The 26,441-nt window shown below is 48.7% G+C and overlaps 3 protein-coding genes across 11 annotated transcripts in view; 1 reads left to right on the top strand and 2 right to left on the bottom strand.

The window, feature by feature from the left end:
* Window positions 1–615: 615 nt before the first annotated feature.
* Window positions 616–3,635, bottom strand: psmd7 (proteasome 26S subunit, non-ATPase 7). The gene is made up of 8 exons (XM_061772561.1): window positions 3,416–3,635; window positions 2,924–3,015; window positions 2,722–2,814; window positions 2,514–2,611; window positions 2,360–2,440; window positions 1,559–1,650; window positions 1,258–1,456; window positions 616–1,102 (listed from the first exon to the last, which is right to left on the bottom strand). The coding sequence occupies exons 1-8, from the start codon at window positions 3,487–3,489 to the stop codon at window positions 851–853; spliced, it is 981 nt and encodes a 326-aa protein (XP_061628545.1). The 5' UTR covers window positions 3,490–3,635; the 3' UTR covers window positions 616–850.
* Window positions 3,536–5,388, top strand: LOC133477625 (dynein light chain roadblock-type 2-like). Of its 3 annotated transcripts, none has more exons than XR_009788430.1 (4): window positions 3,537–3,672; window positions 3,752–4,266; window positions 4,413–4,488; window positions 4,739–5,388. XR_009788430.1 is itself a non-coding variant. In XM_061772565.1 (4 exons), exons 1-4 carry the CDS (start codon window positions 4,264–4,266, stop codon window positions 5,316–5,318), a joined length of 303 nt encoding a protein of 100 aa, XP_061628549.1. In that variant the 5' UTR covers window positions 4,127–4,263; the 3' UTR covers window positions 5,319–5,388. The 3 variants fall into 3 exon arrangements, 1 of the variants encoding a protein (XP_061628549.1); XM_061772565.1 differs by lacking the exon at window positions 3,537–3,672 and having other exon boundaries at window positions 4,127–4,266; window positions 4,861–5,028; window positions 5,263–5,388; XR_009788429.1 differs by having other exon boundaries at window positions 3,536–3,672; window positions 3,752–4,488.
* An 886-nt stretch (window positions 5,389–6,274) lies between these two features.
* LOC133477619 (genetic suppressor element 1-like) overlaps window positions 6,275–26,441 on the bottom strand; it is a 48,457-nt gene continuing 28,290 nt past the window's right edge. For 3 of the 7 annotated variants that reach the window (XM_061772553.1, XM_061772555.1, XM_061772554.1), the window contains 14 exons: window positions 22,466–22,645; window positions 17,404–17,576; window positions 16,364–16,573; window positions 15,322–15,480; window positions 14,622–14,848; window positions 13,803–14,028; window positions 12,449–12,873; window positions 12,260–12,372; window positions 11,564–11,837; window positions 10,889–11,011; window positions 10,542–10,808; window positions 9,075–9,341; window positions 7,959–8,062; window positions 6,275–7,874 (listed from right to left, as the gene is read on the bottom strand). In XM_061772553.1, the coding sequence (XP_061628537.1) occupies window positions 7,734–7,874; window positions 7,959–8,062; window positions 9,075–9,341; window positions 10,542–10,808; window positions 10,889–11,011; window positions 11,564–11,837; window positions 12,260–12,372; window positions 12,449–12,873; window positions 13,803–14,028; window positions 14,622–14,848; window positions 15,322–15,480; window positions 16,364–16,573; window positions 17,404–17,576; window positions 22,466–22,549 (2,793 nt within the window). In that variant the 5' untranslated portion in view covers window positions 22,550–22,645 and the 3' untranslated portion in view covers window positions 6,275–7,733. Of the gene's footprint in view, window positions 7,875–7,958; window positions 8,063–9,074; window positions 9,342–10,541; window positions 10,809–10,888; window positions 11,012–11,563; window positions 11,838–12,259; window positions 12,373–12,448; window positions 12,874–13,802; window positions 14,029–14,621; window positions 14,849–15,321; window positions 15,481–16,363; window positions 16,574–17,403; window positions 17,577–20,877; window positions 21,081–22,465; window positions 22,646–26,441 lie in introns of those variants that run through there. The other 4 variants (XM_061772552.1, XM_061772558.1, XM_061772557.1 and 1 more) reach the window with 4 other exon arrangements.

Below are 26,441 nucleotides of genomic sequence, written 5' to 3' on the forward strand. Positions count from 1 at the left end.
AGTTAGAAACTGCAGCCATAGAAGTGCTTGGAAACAAATACAAATGTATCGAACTTGAAAGTGAACAGTACAACTGAACTGAACCGAACCGTACCACTAGGGGGAGTCCACGCGCCACCGGCGGTACCCCGAGATCTCGAGAGTTCACGTTCCACCGAGTTCCTGTTGGTGATAAGCGTGACCTGAAAACGCCTCAAGTGTGGGTATTTTCATTTGAGAATGGATTTCCGAGCCCGCCGACACCTGACGATTACACTTCGAAGGACCCGACGTGCAAGTTTCGGGAATGCACAAATACCACCCGGAGAAACGAAATCCTCCGTTGCACGTTGGGTGAATCTCAAAATCATTTGAGTTGAGAAATTGGACCCAAAACAGCCTCAGTGTGCACAAACGCTGTCGCGCCGGTACACAAGAATGTACTACGAACGTATGTTTGCTTTGTTGTTTTTTTTGTACGCGGGCTAGCGGAGCGAGGGTCCGAGTCCCGGCTCCGGCCTCACGGATAGATGGAATGAACGTGGTGTAATACTGAGGGCAACTACCGCGACTTGCGTCCGTCTACGATTTTGAGCAAGCGAAAAAGAGCGGGCACTAAAAACAGAACCCACTCAATTGAAAAGGATTCCAATTTAATAAATGATACCCAAAGTAGTAGTAGTAGTAGTAATAGTATGGCAACTAGGAAAAGACCAAAAAAAAGCAGGTTCCGTCCGGTCTTTCAGAACACAGAGGAAGCCAACATGACCACGGTCGTCATCAAGAACAGTCTTTCTATACGAGCGCGCGTGTATCTCCGTTGACCCCGTCCGTCCCCCGTATGGAGTCCGACTCATAGCCCGCCAGACGCTCATTTCTTCTTCTTCTCGTCTTTCTTGGCGCCGTCCATTTTGTCCTTCTCCTTGTCGTCTTTCTTCTCCTTGTCGTCCTTCTTCTCCTTCTTGCCCTCCTCCTTTTCCTGGCCCTCCTTCTTCTCGGCGTCCCGGTTGGAGATCTTGTTGTTGATCAGGTTGTGCAGGGCCACCACGGAGCGGATCAGCGACGCCAGGTAGACCACCAGCATCTGGTCGTTGGTCTTCAGGTAGAACGCCTTGGTGAACTCCTGCCCGGACAAAGTCGGCAACGGTCGAACGACGGCAAAGAACACACAGAGAACTTGAGGTCAAAGAAGAAAAGTGGGGGGAAATCACGTGTTTACTTTGCCATACGTCGGGAGATCTTTTTGTGTCCCGAGTGTGCCGACGACGAGGAACTGACCAGCAGATTGACGTCGGGCAGCAGGTTGAAGACGTCCTGCAGCTGGTAGATGATCTGGTGGTTGATGGGTAGCTTGCCGGCGGTCACCCTCTCCAGGTACGAGCGGATTTCCAGCAGCTTGGAGTTGAGCCCCTTCAGACCGTGCACCTGGTTTGTGATGCGCTGCGACAGCGTGCCCACCGTGGTGTCCTTGATATCTCTGCACGCACGACATTTAGAGGAGGGGGCGGGGCGGTCTTAATAGCTTACTCATTTGACAGTTATTACTTCTGAATATCGTGTAATCGGCGTGGCCGAATACCTGAGCAGGTGTTCCACTCCCACTTCTTCGGCTTCCTCGGCTCCAATCTCGCTGGTGACGTGCTCAAACGTTTTGGACGTGGGCGTTCCGTCCTAGAAACAAACAACACGTCGGCTGCCGTGTAAACATCGAGCTGCGTCGCGGTTCATCATTCGCGCTCTGGCTACCATGCACATTTTGTAAGCGAGTCCCAATTTTGATTTGCACGCCTTCGGGAAGTACCGAGGTCTACTTGAAAACATAAAAGCAGAGAACGCTGCCAGTAACAGCCAATGTTCCCACAGAGCAGAGGAAATATTTGCCCACTTAGTATTGCTTTATGCTCTGTTTGTATGTGTTGCTGCTCCGCCGGGTGTGTTAAAGTAGCAATGTTTGAATGTTTACAGTTAATCTAACACCTATGCCAATTTCCCTTAGACCATATTTGGCATTGTATATTAAATGTGAACATGAAGCAAGTGGACTCTCTGCTGTAGTTTGGCATTTTGGTGTTTAAAATGTCCAATGTCGCATCCTCTTTTACTCGACGTGTCAGATTCACAGTAAACTTCAGCTAATAAACTGCTGGAAGCGAGCACGCGTTGCCTCTTCTTTGGAGGACCGTGCCAGCGAGGCACCGAGGAATACTTGAAAAAGTCAGTTTGACCAACTCTAAGTGAGTTTGAATAAGTTTAAATGTGGTTAAGGTGTGCGGGAGCCTTAAAACAAACTATATATATATATATATTTAAAAAAGCTTTTGTATACCGTCTTTCTTTCTATGAGGGATTTCCTCACTTGCATCGCATCAAGTTCACTTACGTCGTGTATTTCTTCGACAGATATGTACGCTTCTGTGGGAAGGCCGAGGTCTTTGGGCTTCACGTCAATAATGACTAACACCTAGGAAGGGTACGAGAGGCACAATGTGAAGCCTGCACGGCGCAAAGAAATCAAAGGCCGTATAGTTCCGTACTGAATTTGTACAGTACTGCTTGATGAGCTCGTTGATGGCGATGTCGTTCTTATGCAACTTGGGCCCCGTGTGGTACCATCCCACAATTCGTTCTCTGGCTGAAAGGGGAATATGTACGAGTACACGTTTAGTGCAATTTTAAACATGAAATACAAATGGGGCTAAGCTGACACGTGACGTACATAGTTAGCCGGCAAACAAATCTTACCATTGACTTTCTTGAACATGCCATACATGTTCTCCAAGTAGTCGTGGTCCAAGAACCACACGGAGTCATCCCTGTCATCTTCGTCGAACGGTACTGCACGTAAACATTGAGTAATAACTCGGCATTAAACATGTCACTTGATTCGTATGAAAGAATATGATAACTGCCAGTATGTCTGGAGCACGTTTGTCAACACGCTCACCTGCAAAGCTATTTGACACATCAAGAACTTTCTTCTGCCACGACCCCAAGAGGACTCCCACCACTCTTTTCTGATTGCCAACCTTCCCTATTCTGCATAATGGAAGTGGACACCATGGACACAAAGATTGTCATCATTTGTCGTTGCAGAGGTCATCGATGCTACATGCTTAGCCAAGCCTCTGACTGTCGCCTTATGTTATTTGTATTTTTTCTCTTAGTATTCATGTACAACTGCTTCTAAATGACCCCCCCAAAAAATAAAACTGTAGCGAAATCAGCTCTATACTGTTACTAGCATGGTATTTCTGGCGTATTCAGCTGGCATGAGTAAGCTAACTACGCTAGCTTCGTCTCCATTCATTCTCAATGGCACTCTGACTCAGCAGGGCTAAAGTTAGCTTAGCCAAAAGGGCACTTATGATACTTGTATTTATTTTGTTTTAACAGCGACGATTCGCGCAGTTATAATACGCGCATTTAACGCACCGACCTGTTAAAATGGTCGACCACGCTGAGCAATACCAAAGGGTGAACGACCACATTTTCCACCGCTAGCTCCGGCATTTTCTTCTTTGCTGTTCCGACGCTCGGCAACACCAAGACCCTGAAAACAACCACGGCGGCCAAGCAGCACTTCCGCCAACGTCCGACGTCACTTCCGCTGACGTATGACGTCACTTTCGGGCACTCGCGTCACTTCCGTTTCCATTGGCGACTTCAGGACGCGAGAGAGTCACAGATAAAATGGTTTCAACTTAGTTTTAAATTGTGTGTTTCTCTAGAGGAATTATTGTTGAAAATGACATATTTCATATTTCTCTTGCAGGCAGAGCTCATGGGAGTGATTGGAACGATAGTCGCCAATGCAAAAGGGAAAAGTGAAGCCTGAAAGGACAACGATACCCCTCTGCTGTTGCCTGGCCAAAAGGGAAAACAAAAGGTCACGCCGCGAGTTTACAACGGAGTCCAAATGCGTTTGTAGTCTATCACGAACCTACACGAAGGCCGCAGTCAAGTTAAAATGATCAAAAACATTTGTACGAAAAGCACGTCAAAAGAGAAAATGAAATTCAAAGAAATCAGTCAGTACGGCAGTAAGTGAGCGTGCCATCTTGTGACGACGTATCCTTTCGCAGACGAGTTCGTAGCCTCGAAACGTCGTCGTATGTCGAAACGACACGCAAAGCTCCGGCAAATATCACAAGCAGACGTTACTTATGACATCAGAATGAGGCGTCACCACAATCAAACCTAATCCTAAAGAACGGCGACGTTAACCACTCACCGTCGGAACGAGGAACAGCCACTTCCGGGTTTGGAGCTGTCGCGCCCTACAAGATGGTACAAATACATCGTCTTGAAATCATTTATTTCTTCTCATATTTAGATTTAGCTCATGACAATAATACAATATTTTTAGTTGGAAGTGTTCATTTCAATGTTGTTGTTATTGTATTATTGTATTATTAGCTTTGCATCTCTTCCAGGCTGAAGTTGAGGAAACTCTGCAGAGAATCGAAGCCCACGGGAGTGTGATTGGAACCATAGTTGCTAATGCAGATGGTAAAACAAATTGTACTTGATTTGATATATTTGGGGCAGCACATTGAATTTCATGGCGAGCCCGTCTGCCTCACATTTCTGAGGTTGAGGGTTCGAATCTCGGCTCAGGCACATTGCGTGTTCTCCGCCCGGCTTGCACGGATTTACTGTGGATACATTACCAAAACATGCATGTTTGGTTCAATAAAGACTAAAGTGTGCCCTTAAGTGTGCATGGTTGTTTGCCCACGCGTGCCCTGCGTTTTGGCAGGCCACCAAAGTCGACTGTGGACATGCGTAGGCCCCCGGCTCACCCACCACCCTAATGAGGACAAGCGCTATAGAAAAGGGATCACGGATGGATGGGTATTTTGTATTTCTCCAAATACCAAGGTATTCCCGTCCGATCGACGTTCGACATCTCCAAAGCCGGCAAGTACGTGGAGGTCCTTCGCCACCTCACCGCCTTGGCCAGGAGCACGGTGAGGGATGTGGACCCGCAAGACGATCTCGTCGTGATGCGCATAAGCACCAAGAACCAAGAGATTATGGTCGCGCCAGGTAAAGCGGGGGGTCGAATAAGCACTCGTACTCGCACGCTGCACTTAAATACAAGGAACAAAAACAAAAGCAGAAGTACTGATTCAACGTCTGTACTCAAGTAAAAGTACAAAAGTACCGACTGAAATGTGTGTGCGCGCGCTCCGTACGGTACACAAGTTGACTATTGTGGTGGTCTTGGGTATTGGAGCCATGTTTGTATCTACTTTTTTTGAATTGCGTTTCCCCTTGCAGAGAACTCCTACCTTCTCATACTGATCCAGAGATATGAGCGATACGCACGTACATGAGAGGCAGCCGGGTGGCGGATTATTCTAGAAACACGCTACTAACGTGTGCAAATAAAAAGAAGTCATTTGGTGTCGATTCCTCTTTTTGTGTCCATCCGAGATTCCCAATCGGCGTGCCGCGGCAAATTGCCCGATTTCACTTCATTGCACAACAAATATTTAGTAGCAATAATGTATCTTTGTTCCTCTATCTACGCTAGCGGTGTATAGTGACAGGCAGAAAAATCAACTGCTCGTCCCCCGGGTGGCTTCAGGAACATCATATCCACTCGTTCACCTGCTAGGTAGCGGCGGTGGACGAGTGGCTAGCATGTTCGCGTTCCAGTTGAGAGGTCCTGCGCGCCGATCGCAGTTTAAGCCTCCTTGATGGGGTTGCAGTCAAAACAATCATAAGAGGTGCAGCGCTTTGAAGTATGAATGAAGACTCAAATGATAATGGCCCCTGCTGCTGTTAGCTATTATATGTTGTTTCTTATTTTGAATACTCTGATTTGACACCGCTGTCGACCCCGGAGCACGCTTTCGTTTCATTTGTACTCGTACTAAGAAATGACATCAAAACCCTTTGACCTTTGACCAGCGTGATACAAAATGCGCGGATGTCTCGGCCTTGGAGGTTTTTCTAAAAAAATCACTTCAAAACACATCTTCAATTGAATCGGATTATAATAAGCACATTCCCCCCAATGAGCTCCAATTCTATCCTAAGACAGACGCTCAACCCTGAACTGCGTTGTTTTTGTTTTTTTAAACTTATGCCATCTAATGTGGGCAAACAATCGCATCAAAGTGATGATGATTTGAATGACGGGCCATGAAAAAAGAAGATGCCGTGGGGGGCCATTGATCGCCGCTCGCAGCTTTGAACTCTACTGTGATGTTTGTGTGCGTTTCAATTAAACGGAGCCAGCTTCATCATCTCCTTTAGTGCATGCAAGTCATCAGGAGATTCCAAATGAATGTATATTGCGTGATGCAACATTTTAATGCAAATGTCTATTTTCATGTACAGCAATATGTTAATAAATAATTCACTGCAAATTTACAGCCCCAACTTCCCGAAAAGAAATCCATTCGATAACAGCTGATTCAAACAATTCGGCAAAATTTGACATGATCCATCTTTGACAGTATATTCTCTCAAATGAAAGGCAATTATACTCTATTGAAGGTGTGGACAAAAAAGAAGTTGAAATGTAAGTTCAAGTTCTATCACATGTACAGACATGTAAAGGTTGTACCTGTAGTATGTGACCGTACGGTTGTCATGACAACCAGCCTCCCAACAATCAATACATTTATGCTATAACATCCTTCATTTTTAAACACAGCATATGGCTTCTTCCCCCCCCCCTTTTTGAAATCAAACCACCAAAACAGAAAATGATTCATCTGGCAAAAGAAGCAGTGTCAAATCTATGAAGCGCCAAAAGAAAAACAAACCACAAAAACCCAAGTTCATCTGTTGTTTTTGTGGGTGTGTTTCCACTAAGTGCATCCTATTCCCGTTTTGTGCTTTTCCATTCAGCCTGGTCAAGCGTCTCGAATGAATGAATGAATGAATGAATGAGATCAGCGATTCCCAAGCGCCGTGTGCTGAGCGACTATCGAGTGTGCTGTGGGAAATGATCCGATTGGATTTATTGACTACCATTATAGTAATCCCCTGACTATTTGTGAATTCACCTCACAGTGTTTTATTTTGGAACCTATCCTCCGTTACCTCACCTTTTTGCGTTTAAAAAGAATAAAAATGATTCTTTCTATAGTGTTATAAAATGCCACAAGATGGAGCCATAGGAGTTGGTCTCGAGGAAGTATGTTGAAGTGACACATCTTGTGCCGGAGACAAGCTTTGTGTATTGAGGAGGAGCTAAATTTAGCCTGGGTTGTCAGTGGAAGTTAGGAGCCTTTTTTCTTTGTAAATCAAACGTAAGCAGTAAGCAGTAAGCATTTCCATTAGAAAGATGATTTTATCAAGTGAGTCAGAAATGATATTTAACTGTTTTGGGATCATAGTTTGCGGTACATTTACAGTTGAAACTAAATTGTAAAAAACCTTTGGGGGCGTGTCAATTATTCGTGGTCAGGCTCGCCATCGCCCCCCCCCCCCCCCCCCCCCACACACACACAAATAACAGGGGATCACTGTAATGTATCTTTGTTCGTCTAGCGACGTCAGCTACGTTTCTGGACAGACAAAATGATGACACGTCCTTCCAGATGTGGTTATCGACTTGACAAAGCTCAGATCGGGTAAAAAAAACAAAAAAAACAAAACAAAGAAGTGAGGGGTTACGGTAACCATGGCAACAGGCGCGTCGAATTTTGAGTCCGGATCCGGGGATCGACTTCCTTCGTGTTATCTGCTGTAAGCGCAAAGCCGGTAGTCTTTGGACACGTGGCGTCCCGGGGTCACCTGGGCGCGCGGGCGTTGACGTGCCCCCCTCTGCCCCAGCGCATGCTGGGTAGCGTCAGACACCTCCTGAAGTGCTCCAGCTGGGCGTGGAGCCTCTCGCGCTCCTCCCGCACCCGCTGCCTCTGGCTCGCCAGCTCCTGGAGGGCGCGTGTTTTCATAGGCGGACGTTGACGGAGAACAAGACGAGTGAATGGCGCGGAGAAAAGGCCGGCGGTGCTTACCGCCATGGTGACCGAGAGCTGCTCCGCCGTTCTGCTGAGATTGTAGTTTTGCGCTTCCAGTCTTTTGCACTGACTGTGGAGAACCTGCCTCTCAACACTGTGCTCTGTAAGAAATAAAGTCCCGTTTTCGCCTGAGATGTGGCACATTTATTTAAGAGTCGGCAAATCGGAAATTGATTGCAGTTGCTGAGAAAATGTGCAGTCCGGATCGGATGCGGATGAAAGTGGCTTGGTTATTTTTCAAATACTCCATTTTCCTTATCAACTCTAAATTGCGGTCGAATACGCGACGAAAATATGGATTCGATCGCGATTAAATTTCGCCGGACACATTGTCACCTCTCAAGTCAGCGTCAGTCAAGTGTCAAAGTGTCAAAATGTTGAAGGAGGAACGAAACTACTAATCCGATTCAGATCTGGATTCAAACTGTCTTGACACTTAATCTTCGGAACCTCTGTACACATATGGAAATGTCACAGCTTTGAGTGTCGGATATACTGCAACAGACTAAAAGTATTGAATAGAAGTTTGAAAGAATGGTAATCTGGATCAGATCCAGATTCAAATTGTCTCGACACATTCGCCAATTAGGCTGTTTCACTGCCGCTTCTCCTCTTTGCTGCTCGGCGAGGGGGGACCGAATTCTGAACCAACCGATCAGGATCTGAGGTGGACCGACCGCGCCCCCGATTGAGGATTCCGCTCCGGTCCTGAGGCCAGACCGCTTTGGCGAAGGCATCTACTTGCGACGCGTCTCGTTAAATGGTCTCCTATGCCGTCTTCATTAGCATTGCGCGGCATCATACGATGTGATCAATGTTGTCCATCGGAGCCTGCTCACATCGCATTCTGCTACATTTATTTCAAAAGGAAACAAAAGAAAAATAGCCAATTTAAATAGTTGTCAACTGCGGAATCACGATGGGATGAAATTTGTCGTTTGTGGCCCTGCCTACACGTAACGCATTGATTGGAAAGGTGAGCATTGTGTCTGAAATGTAAAGTGGCTTGTTGCATGTGAAACATAAATTGCTGCCCAGTACGCAACCCGGATCAGATTCAGAAGGAATTCAGAAGGACAGCCAGCCATTCTTTCCGGATAACATTGAACTCACCGTCCGCGTACTCCTGATAGGCCTCGAAAATGGCTTCGATGCCCTTCCACTTCCTCGGCGCTTCCCCCTCCTCCTCGTCCTCCGCTTCCTCCCCGGACGAGCCGTCGCCCTCGTCCGCGTCCTCGTCGGTCAGGCGCTCCGGCCGGCCGGCTCGAGGGGAGCGGGGGCGACGGCCGTCGAGGTGCTGCGCGGCGTGGCTCGGACGCGGCGTTTTCAGCGGAGAGGCGTCGCGAGGCAGCGAGCCGTCACCCTTCGCCGCCTTCGAGACTGCCGGCAAGGAGAGAGCGCCGCTCGTTGTCAAACTTCAGATAACAGCGCGGGCCTCCGCCGAGGCTCGAATGGCGAGCGAGATGAACGAAAGGCCCCAAACGGGGTTTCGATCTGGAGCAGATCCAGATTCAGTTTGGCTTGGCGCCTAAGCTTCCATCTTTAAGATGCAATCAGATTTAGCAGAGATACAAATGTCTGAAAGTGTTCAATGGAGTTTCAATCTGGATTCAATCCAGATCCATTTTCGTTTAGCATTTTAGCTTCCAACAGTTCATCGCACAGTGAATGCTTTTTCAAATACAATCCAATTTCAGAGCTGTACAGTGGGTGTCTGAAAATGTGAAATGGAGTTTGACTCTGGAGCAGATCTGGATTAAACCTGGATTCATTTGAACCTGGATACACTGCAAAAATAGGATTATTTCGAATTCAATCATATTAAACAGATGAACTGATCCATTGAATTTCTGCAGAAAAAATAGGGTTTAACCCGGATCGGATATGAATTCAATTTTCCTTGGCATTTTAGCCCAACAGCCCGTAGACATCACGACAAATCAGGTTTGAGAGATGGAAATGTCTACCATTCTTTGGATTTGACATTTCAAATTCATGTCAAGTATGCAATGCGGATCCGATCCAGATGAACCTTTGCTTCTACACCAGCTGGCGAACCTGCAAACCGCACATTCCAAGACATGTTTTGTTCAAATTGAATCCCCAGATAATGTTACATTGATTCTATATTTAAAAAGGGTGTTTCAGATCCGGATTCAATTTGGTTGAGCATTTTAGCTTCCAACAGTCCATAGTGAATAGTGAATCCAATACAGTCCGATTTGACAAGGACGCACAATAGGTGTATACAAATATTAAATGGAGCTTCACTTGGGATCCCATCTTTTGAGCCAGCATCCGCACACAGCACATTTATCATGAAATCAAGTTTGAGAGATTTCAATGTCTAACAATCTTTGGATTTGGCCATGCAAAATTGATGGCACGTTCGATTTCGTATTTCTTTCGACTGCGACAAACCAAACACGTGAACTGGATCGTTCCGTGTTCCATTGAAATCTGGATCACATCCAGATTGAACTTGACTCGTAACATAACAGTACATTTGTTTTACTTAAATAGACGCTACTCGATGGCGCAAAACATTTACAATTCACCGAAGTGGTAGGAGTGTGTAACCTTTGTGTTGTGTGGACTGCAGCACAGCGCGGTGGAAGCGCTGTGCGAAGGCCTCGGGCGTGAAGGTCTCCCAGGGCCGCACGCGACCGTTCACCCCCGCGCCGGGCTCTTTCTTCACATTAGCGACCAGCGGCGGCGCCGAGAGCGGAGGCGGCTGCCCGAGGGCGTCGTTGTGGGGGGCACGCCTCGCTTTGTGCCAATACGGGGGCGAGGGGCTCGGCGAGTCTGGATCAAGATGTCCGTTTGATGGACAGGATGAGGACCTCCCTGCGAAGAAACGTCGCACCAGTTTGAGCGCGTGCTCACGGTGTACCCGATAGAGCGAGCGCGCACGCGGTCGTTCTCACCGCTTGAGGACGCGGCAGCGGGGGGGCTGCCGCTGCACGGAGGCACCGAGTCGTATCGGAGCGTGTCCGACGTCACGACCTTCTCCTCGACGGCCCTCAGCAGCTCTTGCGTCTTCTCCTTATCTGAAGCGCACGCGACACAACATGACAGTTGGCGGCTCCGCTACGTGGATGCGCGTCCGCTAAGATTTCCGCCTCTATGGTGTTGCTAATGTGCCCCGCCCGCCCTGCTTCCATAGCAAGACGTGTTGACTTGCTTGTGCTCCATAACGTGTTATCCCTTGATGAATTTGACGGAAAAGCTTTTTTGAGGCTGACTGGATTCCTTTTTGGCGAATGTGTTTCCAAACCATGCGAATGAGGGTGTGTTATTTCAGACGGGACGGCGTCGTCTTTACAAGAAGCTCGGACGCTTGCTAATAGCACTGACGAGCCGCCTCGTCTGTGTTGAATCATGCGGCCACTGAGCACACTCGTTGATGTGACGCGGGCTCACGATTGTGCACACGCGAGATGCACGCTGTTGACGCTTTGCGGTCCTCTCCGTTTGAAGTGCTTTGCCGCCATCTTTGGACTCCTTCCAGGCGCTGTGGCAATTGTTTGGGGATTTCATTTGGACTGCGCCTCTTTTACGTACCCCGCATTGAAATTCACGATCGAATCGAACGCGTCTACCTCTTCGTTGCTGAGCGCTGACGTGGGAGAGCTCGAAGGCCCGCAGGAAGTCTTTCTTCTCCTGTAGCTCGGGGGCGCCGTCCATCTGCTCGGCGGTGTACGGCGTCGTCAGCGAAGGGGGGGACTTCCTCTTCCCACGCACGGCCGGCGGCGGCGGCGGCGGCGAGGTGCTGCGCTCCCTCATCATCCGCCTCCTCTTCCTCCTCTTGCGCTGCAGCAGCTCGTCGCGGTGGGCCAAGGTGACCAGGCCGCACGTGCGCAGGAAGTCCACTTTCTTCAGTGAGGGACAAAGAAGAACAGGAGTTTTCAATGTTCCTCTTTGAAATGAAACGTACACGGACGGTCCTGGCTTTTTTGGAAGCTGTTATTTTGCACACACACACACGCACGCAAAAATAGCAATAAAGTGGATCCGTTTGAACAGGAGCTATCTTGTCTCTGTCGTGTATTCAATTGGACATAGGTTGCCAGGGACTTTCTGGATATTCTGTTTCGATCGCTATGACACTTCATTGGGAATTGGGGTTTGTAGAAACCAAAGCAATCAGAATTTGCCGGAGCACGCCCGTTGCGCCCCGAAGGTTGGGAATCGCTGGCCTAACCTGCTTGAGATGAAAGGAGGTAAGATCCTTTGTCAACTCTTACACCGAGATCGGTGACAAGGGGCCGATTTACAAAGATTTACAGGTCCAGTACCTCCGAGGACGTGTTGAGCTTAAGGGGCGGTTGCTCCGTCACTCTCCTCAGATGGGCTTTCACCTCGTCCTCGTCGCTCTCGTCGTACGACTCGTTCAAGTCGTAGTAGAAGCCTGAGGAGGAGGAGATGCTGGGCTGCTGTTTCTCCCAACCTTTTACCGGCACTTCGGCATCCTCCGTTGCGCTCACCTCCTTCACGGGCCTCCCTCCTCCGCTTCTCCTCCAGGTCCAGCTTGCTGAGGAGCCGCCGGTGTTGCCGGAGCGCCTCGTCGTACACCGGCGTGCCGTCCCGGCGCGCGTCGGGGTCCGGCAGAGGCGCCCGCGGCCTCGGGCGGAGGTCGTCGGCGCGGTGCCTCCGGCGGGCGAGGCGGTCCCGCTCGGCCTCCTCCCCCGCCGGGCGGTGCCTCCTCCCGGCTCCCTCCTCCATCTTCAGGGGGGGGCGCTCAGCCCTGGTCAGGCAGGGAGGGGGGCGACTCGGCGGGGCGGGCTTCGGGCGCTCCACGAAAGAGGCGGGGTTCCACAGGGTGGTTTGCGGAGCTTTAGGGGAGATGAGAGGAGGCGGCGTGCCCAGGGAAGGAGGTGCTTCCCTGCCGCCTCGCTGAGGATGGCCCGTCCTGTTGGGGAGCACACAAGAAGAAGCTGCTCAGACCAACACGGGCCTACGCTTGCAACCTAAACTCTGACAGGGTGCTACCTTGACTTTCAGTGGATCTAAAAAGTCTACACACCCTTGTTCAAATGGCGAGCTTTTGTGATATGAAAAAAAAAAAAAAACACCACGATGAATGACTTCTAAACTTTTTCCCACCGTGAATGTGACCTATAACCTGTACGGCTCAATTGAAGAAAAACAACAACCGCAACTCTTACGAGCGGAGATGTGGCTATGTTCAGAATTGCCCAATCACGTTCAAACTTATGTCGGGTCGACCCCGCCGCCATTTAAAGGGCCTCCGATGAACCCCGAATAAAGTCGAGCTTTTCCTTACATTTTGTCTCGTCACACCTTACAGCACAAGCCCTGGTCTGCGGAGAGAAGGGTACAAAAGAAAACCAAAATACCACGGAAGACCGGGACAAAAAGTCATCATCATCATCAAGTGGAAAAAATAGGGCACAACAATGGCAGTGCCAAGAACTGCATCCAGTTCCCTCTAAAATTGATGAAAAGACGAACGAGAAGGGCTATGGGAGAGCGCGGTAAGACGAACAAAGTCCCGAACCCGAACCCGAACCCGAACACACACTTGAAATCTCCCGAACACCACGTGGGAAAATGTGTCACACGATCATGACAGTGAGGCGGAACTTTTGGCCGTAAAATAAAAAGAGTCCAGATGGAGAGAATTATGAACAGTTCCAAATACCGGTCCGTGTTAAAACATTCAGACTCCTACCAGAAAGCAACAAAAAAAAAAAAAACTTCGAAGTTGGAGCGGGTACCACTGCAGAAGGGTTTCGGGATGAGAAGTTGGGGTATCCTCTATATCGTTTGGGGTTTTGTTTCCCAACAACGCGGTCCTCTCTCCTTGATCATCCTCACCTCGCGCTGTCTTTCATCCAGGCCTCCTCGCAAGCCCGCCGAGTCATGGCGACGGGCGCCAGAGCTCCGTGGACGCCACTACCCCCCGGCGCGGCGTGGTGCTGGCCCAGGTGAGAAGGCACCAGACTGGGCACGGGGTGCGGGACGGAACCCCTGGAGGAGTGGAGGCTCAAGGGAAGAGGTTTATGCGCCAGGAAGGCCGGGTGCTCCGACTCCTCGGCTGCATCTGGACAGACGTTTGAGCAGCGAGTCAAGACAGCGGACGCTGGACCTTTGCTACAACTGAATCCGACGACGTAGGAGTTTGCGCGCTTTCAATTCGTTCAAGCTGCGATTCTCAACTCGCGGATCAATTCTGAGTGAGTCGCGGACAGCTGGTAAAAAAATGACACGTATTCGTATTCAGATGGTTTTTTTTCCGCTGCCAAGTTCCAAAGTGGAACACGGGAGGCGCACAGAAGGACAGGGAACGCTACTCGCGTCATCAAAAGTGGACTCAAAATATGGAAAGTGCGTCTACTTGTTGGAGAGACGCCAGTCTCCGATGGAATTTGATATAAAACAACATAAATACAAATATATATACTTTCATTTCTTGGGTTTCAATGGAGCATGAGACTCTTCCCTTGAACGTCATCGCTCTTAAATGGTTGAATTGTTTGACGTTTGATGTGCGGCCCTTTGTTGAAGCCGTGCTAGTTTGGTTTTGTTTTGGGTGCTCTGCAAATAAAAGCGAGTTGATTTGCGTTCGTCTGTAAGTGACGCGTTCAAGGCGCACCGAGGGAACTCGGGGTTACAAATGCGAACGAGCGCGGCTACCCGCTGCGTCGGGGGTCGGCCCGGCCCCGGCCCCGGCCCCGTCCTCCGGCGCGGGCGCCCTCCGGGGCGGCCCTTCGGCGCGGTACCCGCCGCGGCCCTCCGCCGCCCGCGCCATCTGCTGCTGTCTGTCCCTCTGCCTCTCCTTCAGTCTGTCCAGCTCTCGCTCCCTCTCCTCCTCCCTCTCTTTCTCCCTCTCTCGCTGGCGAAGCTGGTTCTCCATCTGCAGCCTGCGGGGGAGGTTGACAAGTATGAACACATGGGAGAGGAGGAGGGGGAGGGTGAGAGATGCAACACCCAGCGTGAGGCAGATATTAACCACACACACCGCGGTCAACCTCGCACAAACATTCGCACACTCTAAAACACACGCACGGCCTCCGCCGAACACGAGGGAAATAATATCCGTGCGCAGCACGACTGAGAAAGAACAGATGAACACTTAATGGGAAGCCACAGGAAAAGCGTGACAATACACGATAACGGAAAGAAAAAAAAGATATGCGGGAGCCATTACGGAAGCAGATGATAAACAGACTCCCCCCGTGTATTGTGCTGCACGCAAGCACTGTTGTTTTGGGAACGCCAGCGTGAAGGGGAACCGACGTCATGAAGATGTTAAAATGTTCAATTCGTTCATGTTTCAAAAATGCTTTATCTCGTGAAATCATTTGTTCATTGATTCATCTTCCTAAAAGTTTACCTCTCGGCGAGTAAACCGTGGTTTAGCTCCGCGGGGTAGCGGCCTCCGGGCAGGTGCAAGTGAAGGCCGGACGGGTGCAGCGGGGGAAAGGCTCCCCCCCCGGCGGGCACGGAGTAGAACTGCGATCGTAGCGCCGACAGACACAAGGATTCCTCCATCCTAGACGCGTCAACATAGGAAAAGGTCAGCGGTGGGGTCGAGGTTAATTGATATTGATTCATTTACATATTTCTTCTCTCCATTCCATAGCCTTTCTCTTGAATGCACTGCTCCCCTCCCCGTATGTGTACTTGCGTGGACGTTCGATTTATTTTATTTTTTTTTTTATCCAATCCAATCAGCAACTTTGTGTTGCCATGTCACTCTAATCTGCCCAGGGTCTTAAACATATCAGTAGCGCTGGCACATTTTCCTTTTTGTGGGCCTTGTGTCATACTCAGCTTTGGTCATGCCACCATTTTGACTCATCTGAAAGAATCAATTGCAGCAATTCAGGTACTGTAGGTAATGCCCTCACATGTGGGCAAGGAGAGCCGCGGTTGCACTTTCTTAAACGGGAGAGTCCATTTCTTTCATTTTCTGTCGCGCTTCTCCTCACGTGGGTGGCGGGAGTGCTGGAGCCAATCCCAGTTATCAGGCAGGGTACAGCCTCAACCGGTCGCCGGCCGATCGCAGGGCACATACAAACAAACAAACAAACAACCATTCGCACTCACAGTCACACCTACGGGCAATTTCGAGTCTCCAATTCACGCGTGTTTTGGGGATGCGGGAGGAAACCGGAGTGCAAACTCCACACAGGCGGGGCCGGGGATTGAACCCCGGTCCTCAGAACTGTGAGGCAGACGCTCTAACCGGTCGCCTGCCGTGCCGCCGCCAACGGCGTAGACTGACCCACCGACCCTGACGTCACTCTCTAGGCCACACCCCTTAAAGGCACACAATAAAATCGTTTTTTTTTGGGAATAACGTCTTCCGATTGAAATGTGACTTTATCACCCCACAAACAATCCGATGAATAATAAATCATAAATAGTTGTACCTGGGCAAAGACAGAGGGTGGTGCAGGAAGGCCGAGTGGTAGTAAGCGGCGGCGGCGGCGGCGGCGGCCGCGTGAGCGGCGGCGGTATCCAGACCGAGAGGCACGGAGGTCAGGCGCGGGTCGTCGCGGGTGGCGAAGGGACGCAGCGCTCTCAGGTACTCCTCAGGGATGGCGCCCGAGGGAACCGCAGGGTGCATCTGCCCAGGTAAACTGCCCGACACAAGCACGATTTAGGCCAAATGCTACAAAGCATATTCTTATTTTTTTTATATTTGATTTCTTTTGGGTTGTTTCTAATCAATATTATGATATGGCAAGGAAACATTTGGTGACTTGAGTGTTGACCCAAATGACAACACTGACAAAAAATCCAATACGACAAAACACAATGAAATGAAATCTAATTGATTATAATATGATTATATCTAACAATAATGAAAAATACTCACATTGAATATTATTATCATTACATAAATCATTTGTAAATGGAATGAAACAATTACATTTCATTATTATTTTTAAATATTTCAATTGACTCATTCAAACCAATTATAATGGAGATATTATTTACCATTTCATGATTTAATTGAAGCCTACTGGAACATTTGGGGTTACCAGAAGTGGCAGAAGTGTTTTAATGTGATTGGTTAATGCTGACCACATTCCACATAGAAGAGGGTGTGCACACTTATGCAACCACATTCTAGTTTTGTCTTCTTCAATTGAGTTCTACGTTGTAGGTCACTTTAATAGTAGAAAAGGTTTAGAAATGATTTATCCTGCTCTCATTTTGTTATATACAAAAACCTGGCATTTCACCAGGGGTGTGTAGACTATTGTTATTAGGTTAGTTCATGGATTTCTAGTTACATTTAGTTTGTTTGAATTTGAGTAATTATTCAATGAATTAAGTACTTTATATGAGTGTTACAAATAGGTATTATTATTATGATTATAATTAGATAATACTAATAACAATAATGATAATACTTATTATTATTATTATTATTACTCGTCTCGTATTCTATTACTAGTCTTGCCTGAGGCTCTGCATTCGGGGGTCCTGCATGACGGAGCCGGGGGTGAGTCCGAAGGGGTGAGCCAGCGGGTGAGGCGGGGCGACGGGCGGGGTCCTCCTGTCCCGCGGCGGGCGGGCGTCGTCGGCGCACGCCCGCTCCCTGCCGCCGCCGAACCTCGGAACGCTCGGCTCGACCTGAGCGGAAGGAGACGTCGCGGGTTCGGATCGTGACTCGGGGAAAAGCAGGATGGCTCGTTCGACTTCGTCGCTTCGATAACATTTTTCAAAACGCACGGACCCCGCCCGAAATGTCGGAAAAACAAGTGGAGACGCCCGAAGCACCAGTCACAAGAGGCTCTTTCGTCCCGCCGCTGGGACTGAGCGAACGGTTGAACAGAAAGTTGAGGCCAAAGCCTCGTGACGCTCCGCGTTTGCACCCCGAGGCAAAAGCGGCGCAGTGGCCGGAGATCGAAGCGGAGGAGCCGATGCCAATATCGGCCGGTGCCCACTGCTCACTGCGCTCCAAATCCGCGGCCACGTGTTATCCGGACGAACGTACTAACCGATCGGCATCAGTCCGATGATGACCGCATCTAATGATTAAATAGGACAAAAGAGAGGAAAATATATATAATGATAATGATGTATATATTATTAGAATTCGTACTCTCTGATTTTCGTTCCTGGTCGGGTTGCTAGGCAGAATTGGCAGAGAATGACAAACTAGCTGTTACTTCCCAGATGGGTCAGGATCACCGGAAAGTCCTCAGCAGAGCAAAAAACATAAACATGGGGCCGAGACTCTCTGGAACTAATCTTAGCTCCTCCTTCACATGACACCAATTACTACTTTCCTACGAACCAGGTCTTGGGCATTTGAAGGTCTTTTCACACTGCACCTGGCAGGGGAAATTCAACGGCGGCGCTTGAAAAATGCTCGTCGGACGGCGGAGCGATTTCACAGCAATAGACCAATCAGGGGGGAAAGAATCCATGCTACTTCCTGGTTGGCCGCTTAACAACCACCGCCAAATATGGGCGCCGTCGCCCCCGCGCCCTGCCCCGCGATGAACACCAAGAACGTCTCAAAAGATGAAGATGAAGATGAAGATCTCATAAGAACAACAGCAACGGTCAACGTGAAATCTTCCGCGCTGGCGCGCACGCGCATCCAAATGAGGGAGGAGCCTCTCTTCAAGCGCAGATGCGGCGATCCGATTTTTGACGTGCCGACGCGATTTGATGTGATTTCCGATGGCCGGCTTTCCAAATGTCAATCCCGGGACACTTGATCGATTGCAAGTTATTTTGATTGGCGTGTGTTTTCTTGCTCCTTATCCTCTCTCAATTACACGGCACTTTATTGATTGATTTCTACTGTATTGGATCATTTTCTACATGAGTGGATACTTTACTTTAAATGATTGTATCCTTTTTTTGCTGCTATATATTTGTGATTCCGCTTTTCCTGTCTGCTTCATGTAATTGAATGTCATTTATTTATTTATGTATTTTCTGTGCTGCGTTTTGGACCTAAATGTATTTTTTTGCAATATATATTCTTTGCTGCTTATCTTAGCTTTTTGAATAGACTTTCATTTAATTGAATGAATTATAATTTCATTGACTCTTTTATGCCATGCATTTTCTTTGGGGTTTATTGTAGCTGTATCAATTTAATTGGATTTATTTTAATTATTTTTTTTCTCAATTAATGGGTTACAGTTAGTTGTTTTTTCTTTTCTTGCCATATCTATTCTACAGAAAATGAAATGAAAATGTGATGGATTTCTTTATTTTTGCCATGTATGTTATTTATTGCTGAATTACAGCGCACTTTACTTTTGTTTTGAAATGTTTCTATTTTTTCAATTGCCACACATTGTCGTTGCTGTTTACATTATCCGGCAAATCTTATTGTATCTCCTCATTTTTGTCTTCAGTTGTTTGGATTTTCTTGGTCATAGTTTCCTGCCTCACAGTCCTGAGGACCGGGGTTCAATCCCCGGGCCCGACCGCCTGTGCGGAGTTTGCACGTTCTCCCCGCGCCTGCGTGGCTTTTCTGCGGGCACTCCGCTTTCCTCCCGCATCCCAAAAACACGCGCGCTCGGTTAATTGACGACTCTAAATTGCCCGTAGGTGTGAATGTGAGTGCGAATGCTTGTTTGTTTCCTATGTGCCCTGCGATTGGCTGGCGACCGGTTCAGGGCGTACCCCGCCTCCCGCCCGACGATAGCCGGCCGGGTGAGGCTCCGGCACGCCCGCGACCCGCGTGAGCAGAAAGCGGTACAGAAAATGGATGGGTGGATGGAGATTTGATATATATTTTGTTCCAATCGTTGTACGTTTGTGTTCGGGGTCAGAAGCTGCGAGCTCGTTCTGGTTTTTGGTTTGGTTTGTCACCATTTTCATTTCCATCGGAACAGGGCCGACCGACCGAGTGCGCGTCCCCCCGACGGACGGCGACCTTCCCGGCGCTGCTCGTCTTTCTCGCTCTTCCTCTTCTTCACACGCCGTCCGCCTCCAGTGCCGCCTCCCTCCCGTCGTGTCTTTGCGTCTGAATGCAACCCCCCCCCGGCCACAGAGTGGTCTTTGTGAAAGGGGGAGAAAGGCAGCTCTGATCCCGAGGGGGGGAGGGGGGGGGCCCCGCTGCCTCACCCAGTCCGCAAGTGTACGTCTTCAGTCCCTCTTCGTGTCTTTACGCCTTGCGGGGTGGAGGGTCAAATATACACACACGCGCACACACGTGCAAAGCCGTTTATCCGAGATACTCGATATCCATCATACCAGTACGCTCTTTGTCCTCACCAGTAAGACAATGAAGCACACTAGTAGAAGAACTGTCCTACTAGTGTCCTTTTTTTCCCCACGACTGCATGACATTTCGGCACACCGGTAGGACAACTTTGGCATACTACAGGCAAAACTCCGCACTTGACAGAGAAACAGAGCCTACTAGTACATGGACCTTAAGCTGGATATCAAGGATAATGAAGAAAGGCTAAAAAGGCCTCCTCATAAAGCGTCAGCTCATACTAGTAGGCCAAAAGTGGGAAAATGGTGACTCGTAAAACACAGTCCTTATAGCGGCGCCCTGAATTGTCTTACTAGTGACGACAAAGAGTGTACTAGTATATGGACCTTCAACTCTATCTTAGAGAACAAATACTAGTACACTCTGCCCTTAATAGTAAGAAAATTCAGAGCAGTAATCCAATGACGAGGTGACGTGACTAGTAGAACGACTGTCTTCTTAGTAATGTTGTGTCCACTACTAGTGCCACCTTTGGCAATTCAACCTTACTAAAACAATACTGTGCTGCACTAGGAACACTAGAAGGGGCAACTAGTATGTTTAGTGCACTACTAGACATCTGGACTCTACTAGTCGCACTAAAATACCCACTAGAATCCGTTTCAGCATTTGTATTCAATAGACCCGGAAATTTTGGGGCCGTCGCAAAGGATTCACGGAATTGTTCCAAATTTCTCTCACCTGTCGTCCGTCGGCCCTCCACAGGCCGTTGCTGGTCTTGGTGGGCGCAATGGTGACCGCGGGCGAGGCGCCGGGGACGCCGGCGTGGCCCCGGGACTGGGCGGGAAGGGGCCCTAGCGACGCCCGCTTGGGGGCGCCGACCGGCGAGCCGCGGCCGGCGGCGGGCGAAGACGCGGGCGACGACTCGCCGCTGACGGCCGAACCTGAGCGGGGGAGCGACGGACAAGTCACGAGAGAAACCGTGCCTCCGTTTTCAAAATGGAGAAAAACAAATGGGGGGAAAAAATGGGGATTTTCATGAAAAGTGAAAAAATTGCACAATCTTATTCGACAGTGATGAGAAATGGAAAGAAAATGGATAAACCCAAACCCAAACCCAAACCCAAACATTCACAGTGTTTCCATGTGTGGCTGGCACAATGTTGGAAAAGCAACCACAATTACGTTTTTTGTCAGGTTTGGGATGGAAACCATTGAAAGAATCACGCTTTTCATTGAAAAATGGCAAACACCAGGGCAAAGCTTTTGATTGAGATTGGAATGGAATGGGGGAACTGGCAAGAAAAAGAAAGATGAAATTCAGATTGAAATAGAAAAAAAAAAAAAAAGACAATTTTCATTGGACATGAATTCAATTGAAAGAAATTGTAAAAAAAAATACATTTGGATTTTCATGGACAGTGCTGAAAAATGGGAAAATAGTATTGGAAAAGTGTGATTTCAAACATGGAAAATATTCGAGAAATAAATCCGTTTTTCATTGAACAAAATTTGAAAAGAAATGAAAAGTGATGAAAATGTATTATTTCTTTATTTTTGGATTTGTCATAAAAACAATGCGACTTCTGAGACGTCAGAAGTCGCATTGTGAGCAAAGGCAACAAAAGCGACACGCACTCTACGCAGGTGTTGCAACGCCGGCTGAACTTCGTACACACGGCAAAACCCAAAAGGGAGGACCGCAACGAGGCGGCGGAGGGCTGAAGCCGCTTGTTATTAGGAGACGAACGGAAAGCCAAAAAGCCAGCGACAGAGCGCTCGGGATGGCTCCGCTGACGGAGGGCTACTGTTACAGCCCCTTTCAAAGGGACAGCTGACATTTTCTTTTTAATGTAGAACTGCTGGGAATAATTCCTAATAGAGCGGTACCTGGACTTTCAAGTGCTCCAGAATGATTCGAGTGACAAGCCCTCGCTCGGTTGAATTCGCAATTCGCACTTTTGCTTTTTGCTTTTGACCGAAGGATGAGCTTCAAACGGCGCACCGCGGCACGGCGGCGGCCAACTTCGCGACATCCGGCCGCCGTCGGTTCTCGTCGCTTACGACCGTATGTTCCGACGGCGTTGGAAATTTTGGGGGCCTGAAATAGATGAACGGCATTTCCATTGATTTCAATGATTTGCAATGGTGCAATGAGTGATTTGAATGACTTCATTAACTTAACTTGTAAGTCAAGGCACCTGTGGATGTCATAAGAATAAGTGAAATTCCCCTCAGGTACACAAACATGTTTCAAAAAGACATTCGTAAAAAAGAGGCATCTGAAAGAGCCGAACAGGTCAAACACGGCTCGTCTGGCGCCACTCACCTCGGGGATCCTCAGCCTGTTTGGCCAGTTTGCGCAGGGCGGCGGCGAATCCGGAGTTAGCAGACGGGGCGAGCGCGCTCCCATTGGTCAGAGGGCTGAGGGGACTGACGGTGGCCGCGGTGCGAGTCGCCGTGGAGACCATTCCTAATGACGCCGACTTGTTGGAGTCATGGCTCACGCCTGCGCGAGGAGAAGCGTTAACCATTTGGCGCCATTGGAGAATTGAGAAGAACGTTGAACCAAAAGTCCCACAAAGTCCCACAAAGTCCCCTCGGCCCCATATTGAATCGAGTTCAACATTTTGCAGGATTTGTAATGCACTCGAATTCGCAGTAACTGAATGAATGTTCTGCATGTATTCTTCTATGATAGCCACCCCTTCCAAAACACGTTCCGTTGGGTGTTTGAAAGAAAGACAAACAGCACTGTTCTGTTGTATCAAAACGACCTCCAGCTTTGCAGATATGAAGAGACGAAAAAAGCAGTGCAACACTGGGCCAAAACCGATGACGCTCCATTTGATGTTGCTGATATCTATTTGGACTTCCAACACGAAACTTTTGTTTCCTCTGACATCAAACTGAATACGATGATGAGCGTACCTCCCTTCTTCAAAGAATAAATGCTTGTCAGCCGCATGTGAAAATCCGTTTGAAAGGCGGAAGGCCTTCGCACGTAAAAGCGGACGATCCCGAGTGTCTTAAAGACGCCGTCGGCCCACGCGCTGGAGGAAAGGGACGCGTGTGCGCTCATGTGCGTGATTCGCTATTAGGGTCAGCGCTCCGTTCGACGCAGCGCCGCCCACTGACCGAGCCCGACTGACGCACACGGGCGACAATCGCAAATGAAGGCCGATTGTTACAAAGTGTCTGACTGCTGAAGAAAGAAGCGGAAAGGACGTTTGGCAATGGGAAGAAACGATCCGAATCGTGCTAAGAAGGTTCTGCTTTGCCACATCGTGAGCCGAGACAACGGCGAGTGTTGCCGTACGCTCTGTCCGGACGTGTCGCTGCGCCGCGTGCGTTAAGCAGCAGCCGTGCGAAGGTTTAGAATAGCCGCGCGAACGTCCCTCGGCCCGTCTACGCCTCTTCGGAAAAAGCGCCTTTCCTTGACCTCTGTGCAAAAGGTCACCGGGTCAAGGCAAGAGGAAAAGCCGCTGCCTTTCAAACATCGGAAAGGAGAGCGCCGTTTCACGGGAATTGGACTTCACTTCTCCAGGCTAGTAATGTTAGTCGTACAATTATTGAAGCTATTTTGCCGTCCACTTTGCTATTGTTCTGCAAGACTGCAACCTCGATCCGTGTTTGCTTTCTGTATATTTACTGTTCCGTACTATTTGGTTATTCAAATAAACTCTTTTATTTTTTTAGTCTCTGGTGTGAAACTCTCCATTGTCTTCGAGGAGAGTCGGTAAACCAGAATCCGATGTTAGCGTTAAGCTGGCTGACTTTCGTTAACGTGAAATATACATTTCTTTGAAGATTTTGTTGTTTAAATATGAAACTATGTTGAATTGTTGTATTTGTCAGCTTTCCAGTAAACAGCTTGAGGCCAGCCCACTTTGGCTCTTATTTGGAAAACTCAATGCTCAAAGTGTTTTTCACGAGGGTTGAAATGTCTTTAAAGCAGGTGGGTTAGGGTTAGGCCATCCAAAAGTATCCAAACGAACGTTCGTCTGGTTTCGCGAATGGCGGATTTTCACCTCGGCCGTGGGTGGGTCTGGTCTGGAATGTAACTTCACTTTATAAAACCAGCTTCTTTCTTTACATTCTCTTTGATTATGTTAATGATGTTTTGATTGGGCGACACGCGCGGTACGTTCATCGAAGACTAAATTTTCCCGTCGGTGTGAATGTGAGCGCGAACGGTTGTTCGTTCGTTCCTATGTGCCCTGCGATTGGCTGGCGACCGATTCAGGGTGCGCCCCGCCTCTCGCCCCAAGAAAGCTCCGATAGGCTCCAACGCGCCCGCGACCCCGGTGAGGATAAAGCGGTAAAAAAGATGGATTGACTTTTTGATTGTTTTTTTGGGGGTTTTTTTTGGGGGGGGGGGCAAACAGATGAATGGCATTTTAAGCAATTTCAAAGGGGAAAAAAACCACTGGATTTATGTCAAGGTAGCATTTCATATGCTACAAATGCCATTTTTGCTTGCCCACATCAATCGTTGAGGTAACCACTCCAAGTCTCTGATTGCATACGAGACCCCTGAATAGCAATAAGAAGTCTATTTGGGTGCTTCCCGCAGAAAAGCTGGCGAACACGAGGAGGCGCGTGTGCGCGGAGATGCTTTTGTGTCCGTTAATGCAACGTAATTGCGTGTATCTTTTCATGCGACGCCCAAACCCAAATTTCCCCGGGGCCAATTAGGCTGATCTTGCATCTCGGATCTATTGATTTGCGGGCACACTCGGAGCAAACATAGGCTGGAGCGACCTTCGTCCCAATCCCCCCGCGAAGCCCTCCCTTAACACTCTAACTGACCCAATAATGTTCATTACAGCTGGAATTAGCCAGCAGCCCCAACACCACAACTAGCGCCCTACCCCCCGCCCCGCTCGCTACAGCCATGACCTCATTACCGCCACACACGCGCAAGGAACAAACGGCGGTAAACACTCGGACACCGTGCGATGCGATGTTTTCTTGGTCATGCTAAGCGAGGCCGAACAAGCCTGCTTTTCTTTCTCAAATTGGAAAATGGCTGTAATGTGCATGCCGGGCCAGCAGATGGGGCTGCCGCGTTCGGAAGAGACATTGGGAAAGTAGCGAGCAGATTTGGGGCTTCTCTTTGGTGCCCGATATGGATTTTGACAGTGTGCAGACAATTCCGAATTTAGAGTTGAGAGAAGAACAGCACAGGAAGACGCAGAGAAGGTCCCCAACTAAGCTCAAGTAATTGTCATTATTCCCACTGAGCGGACAAAATAAATCCCTGTTAGGATTGTTGTATGTGAATGTGTTGCTTCTCCGTGTGTGTTCAAGGAGAACTCTTTGAAGATGAATCGTCACCGTAACGACTAACCTCCTTCCTGTTTTCCCGTCTGTGGAATTTCGCAGTATATGTTAGCAATAAGCTAGCAGACCTTCGTTTGATGACATTTTATGCATTGGTTGAACATTTTGGTGTTCATTCTATCTATCTATCTATCTATCGCTCAGCATATACATTATGTCAAATGTGAGAGCCTAAGCTAAACTGTCCCCTTATAAAAAGCTTACATTTGAAAAGCTAAAAAAGGTTTGTAGTAGGATTTGACGTGAAATTAGTAGTAAAGTGTATTTTGTTAACGTGTCTTTTTTGTACGGATGGAGTCGTGACAAATGGCCCTATTCTTCAAAGCGACCAGCACGCAAGAAAAGGACTTTTGGGCTCGACGTCTCTTCATCATTTTGGACGAACGGTAGAGTCATTCGTATTAAATGAAGACGTTTTGGAAGGTCACCTTTTTCGTACGAATACATTTACGTTCAAATGCCTCTTCAAATTTTCAAGGCAAAAACACGCTGGGATTTTTGGATGAGCAAATGTCTAAGCTCTACGTTAGGACTCCCTTTTTTTCCGACTGAAGTACGGCGTGTGCGTACGAAAGTTCACGCGCAACACGAAATGCGCTGTCAACCTGCAAGTGAACATCATCAGGTCGCGCGTGCGCGGGAGCTGGATGCGGATGCCCGACAAACCTACTTCAGTATTTGGACTTTATTTTTTGGACGGACGGGGAGGCCGGGGACGATGGGATCTCGTCACGAGCCGCTCTCTTTCTCTTTCTCTCTTTCTCGCCATCCCTCCTTCGCGCCCACTCCTCCCCCTTCGCTCTCATCTAACTCGGCACGCCGGGAGCTCGTTTCACAAAAGCCCACGACAACACGCCGCTTGCTTTTTCTTTTCTTTCTGCCCGCCACGATCTTGCCGCCCATATTCCCTCGACGCTCCAACCACGCACGCACACGCATGCACATTTCGTAGTAACACG

This window comes from Phyllopteryx taeniolatus, chromosome 5 (genome assembly GCF_024500385.1).
Source record: "Phyllopteryx taeniolatus isolate TA_2022b chromosome 5, UOR_Ptae_1.2, whole genome shotgun sequence".
NCBI classification, from domain to species: domain Eukaryota; kingdom Metazoa; phylum Chordata; class Actinopteri; order Syngnathiformes; family Syngnathidae; genus Phyllopteryx; species Phyllopteryx taeniolatus.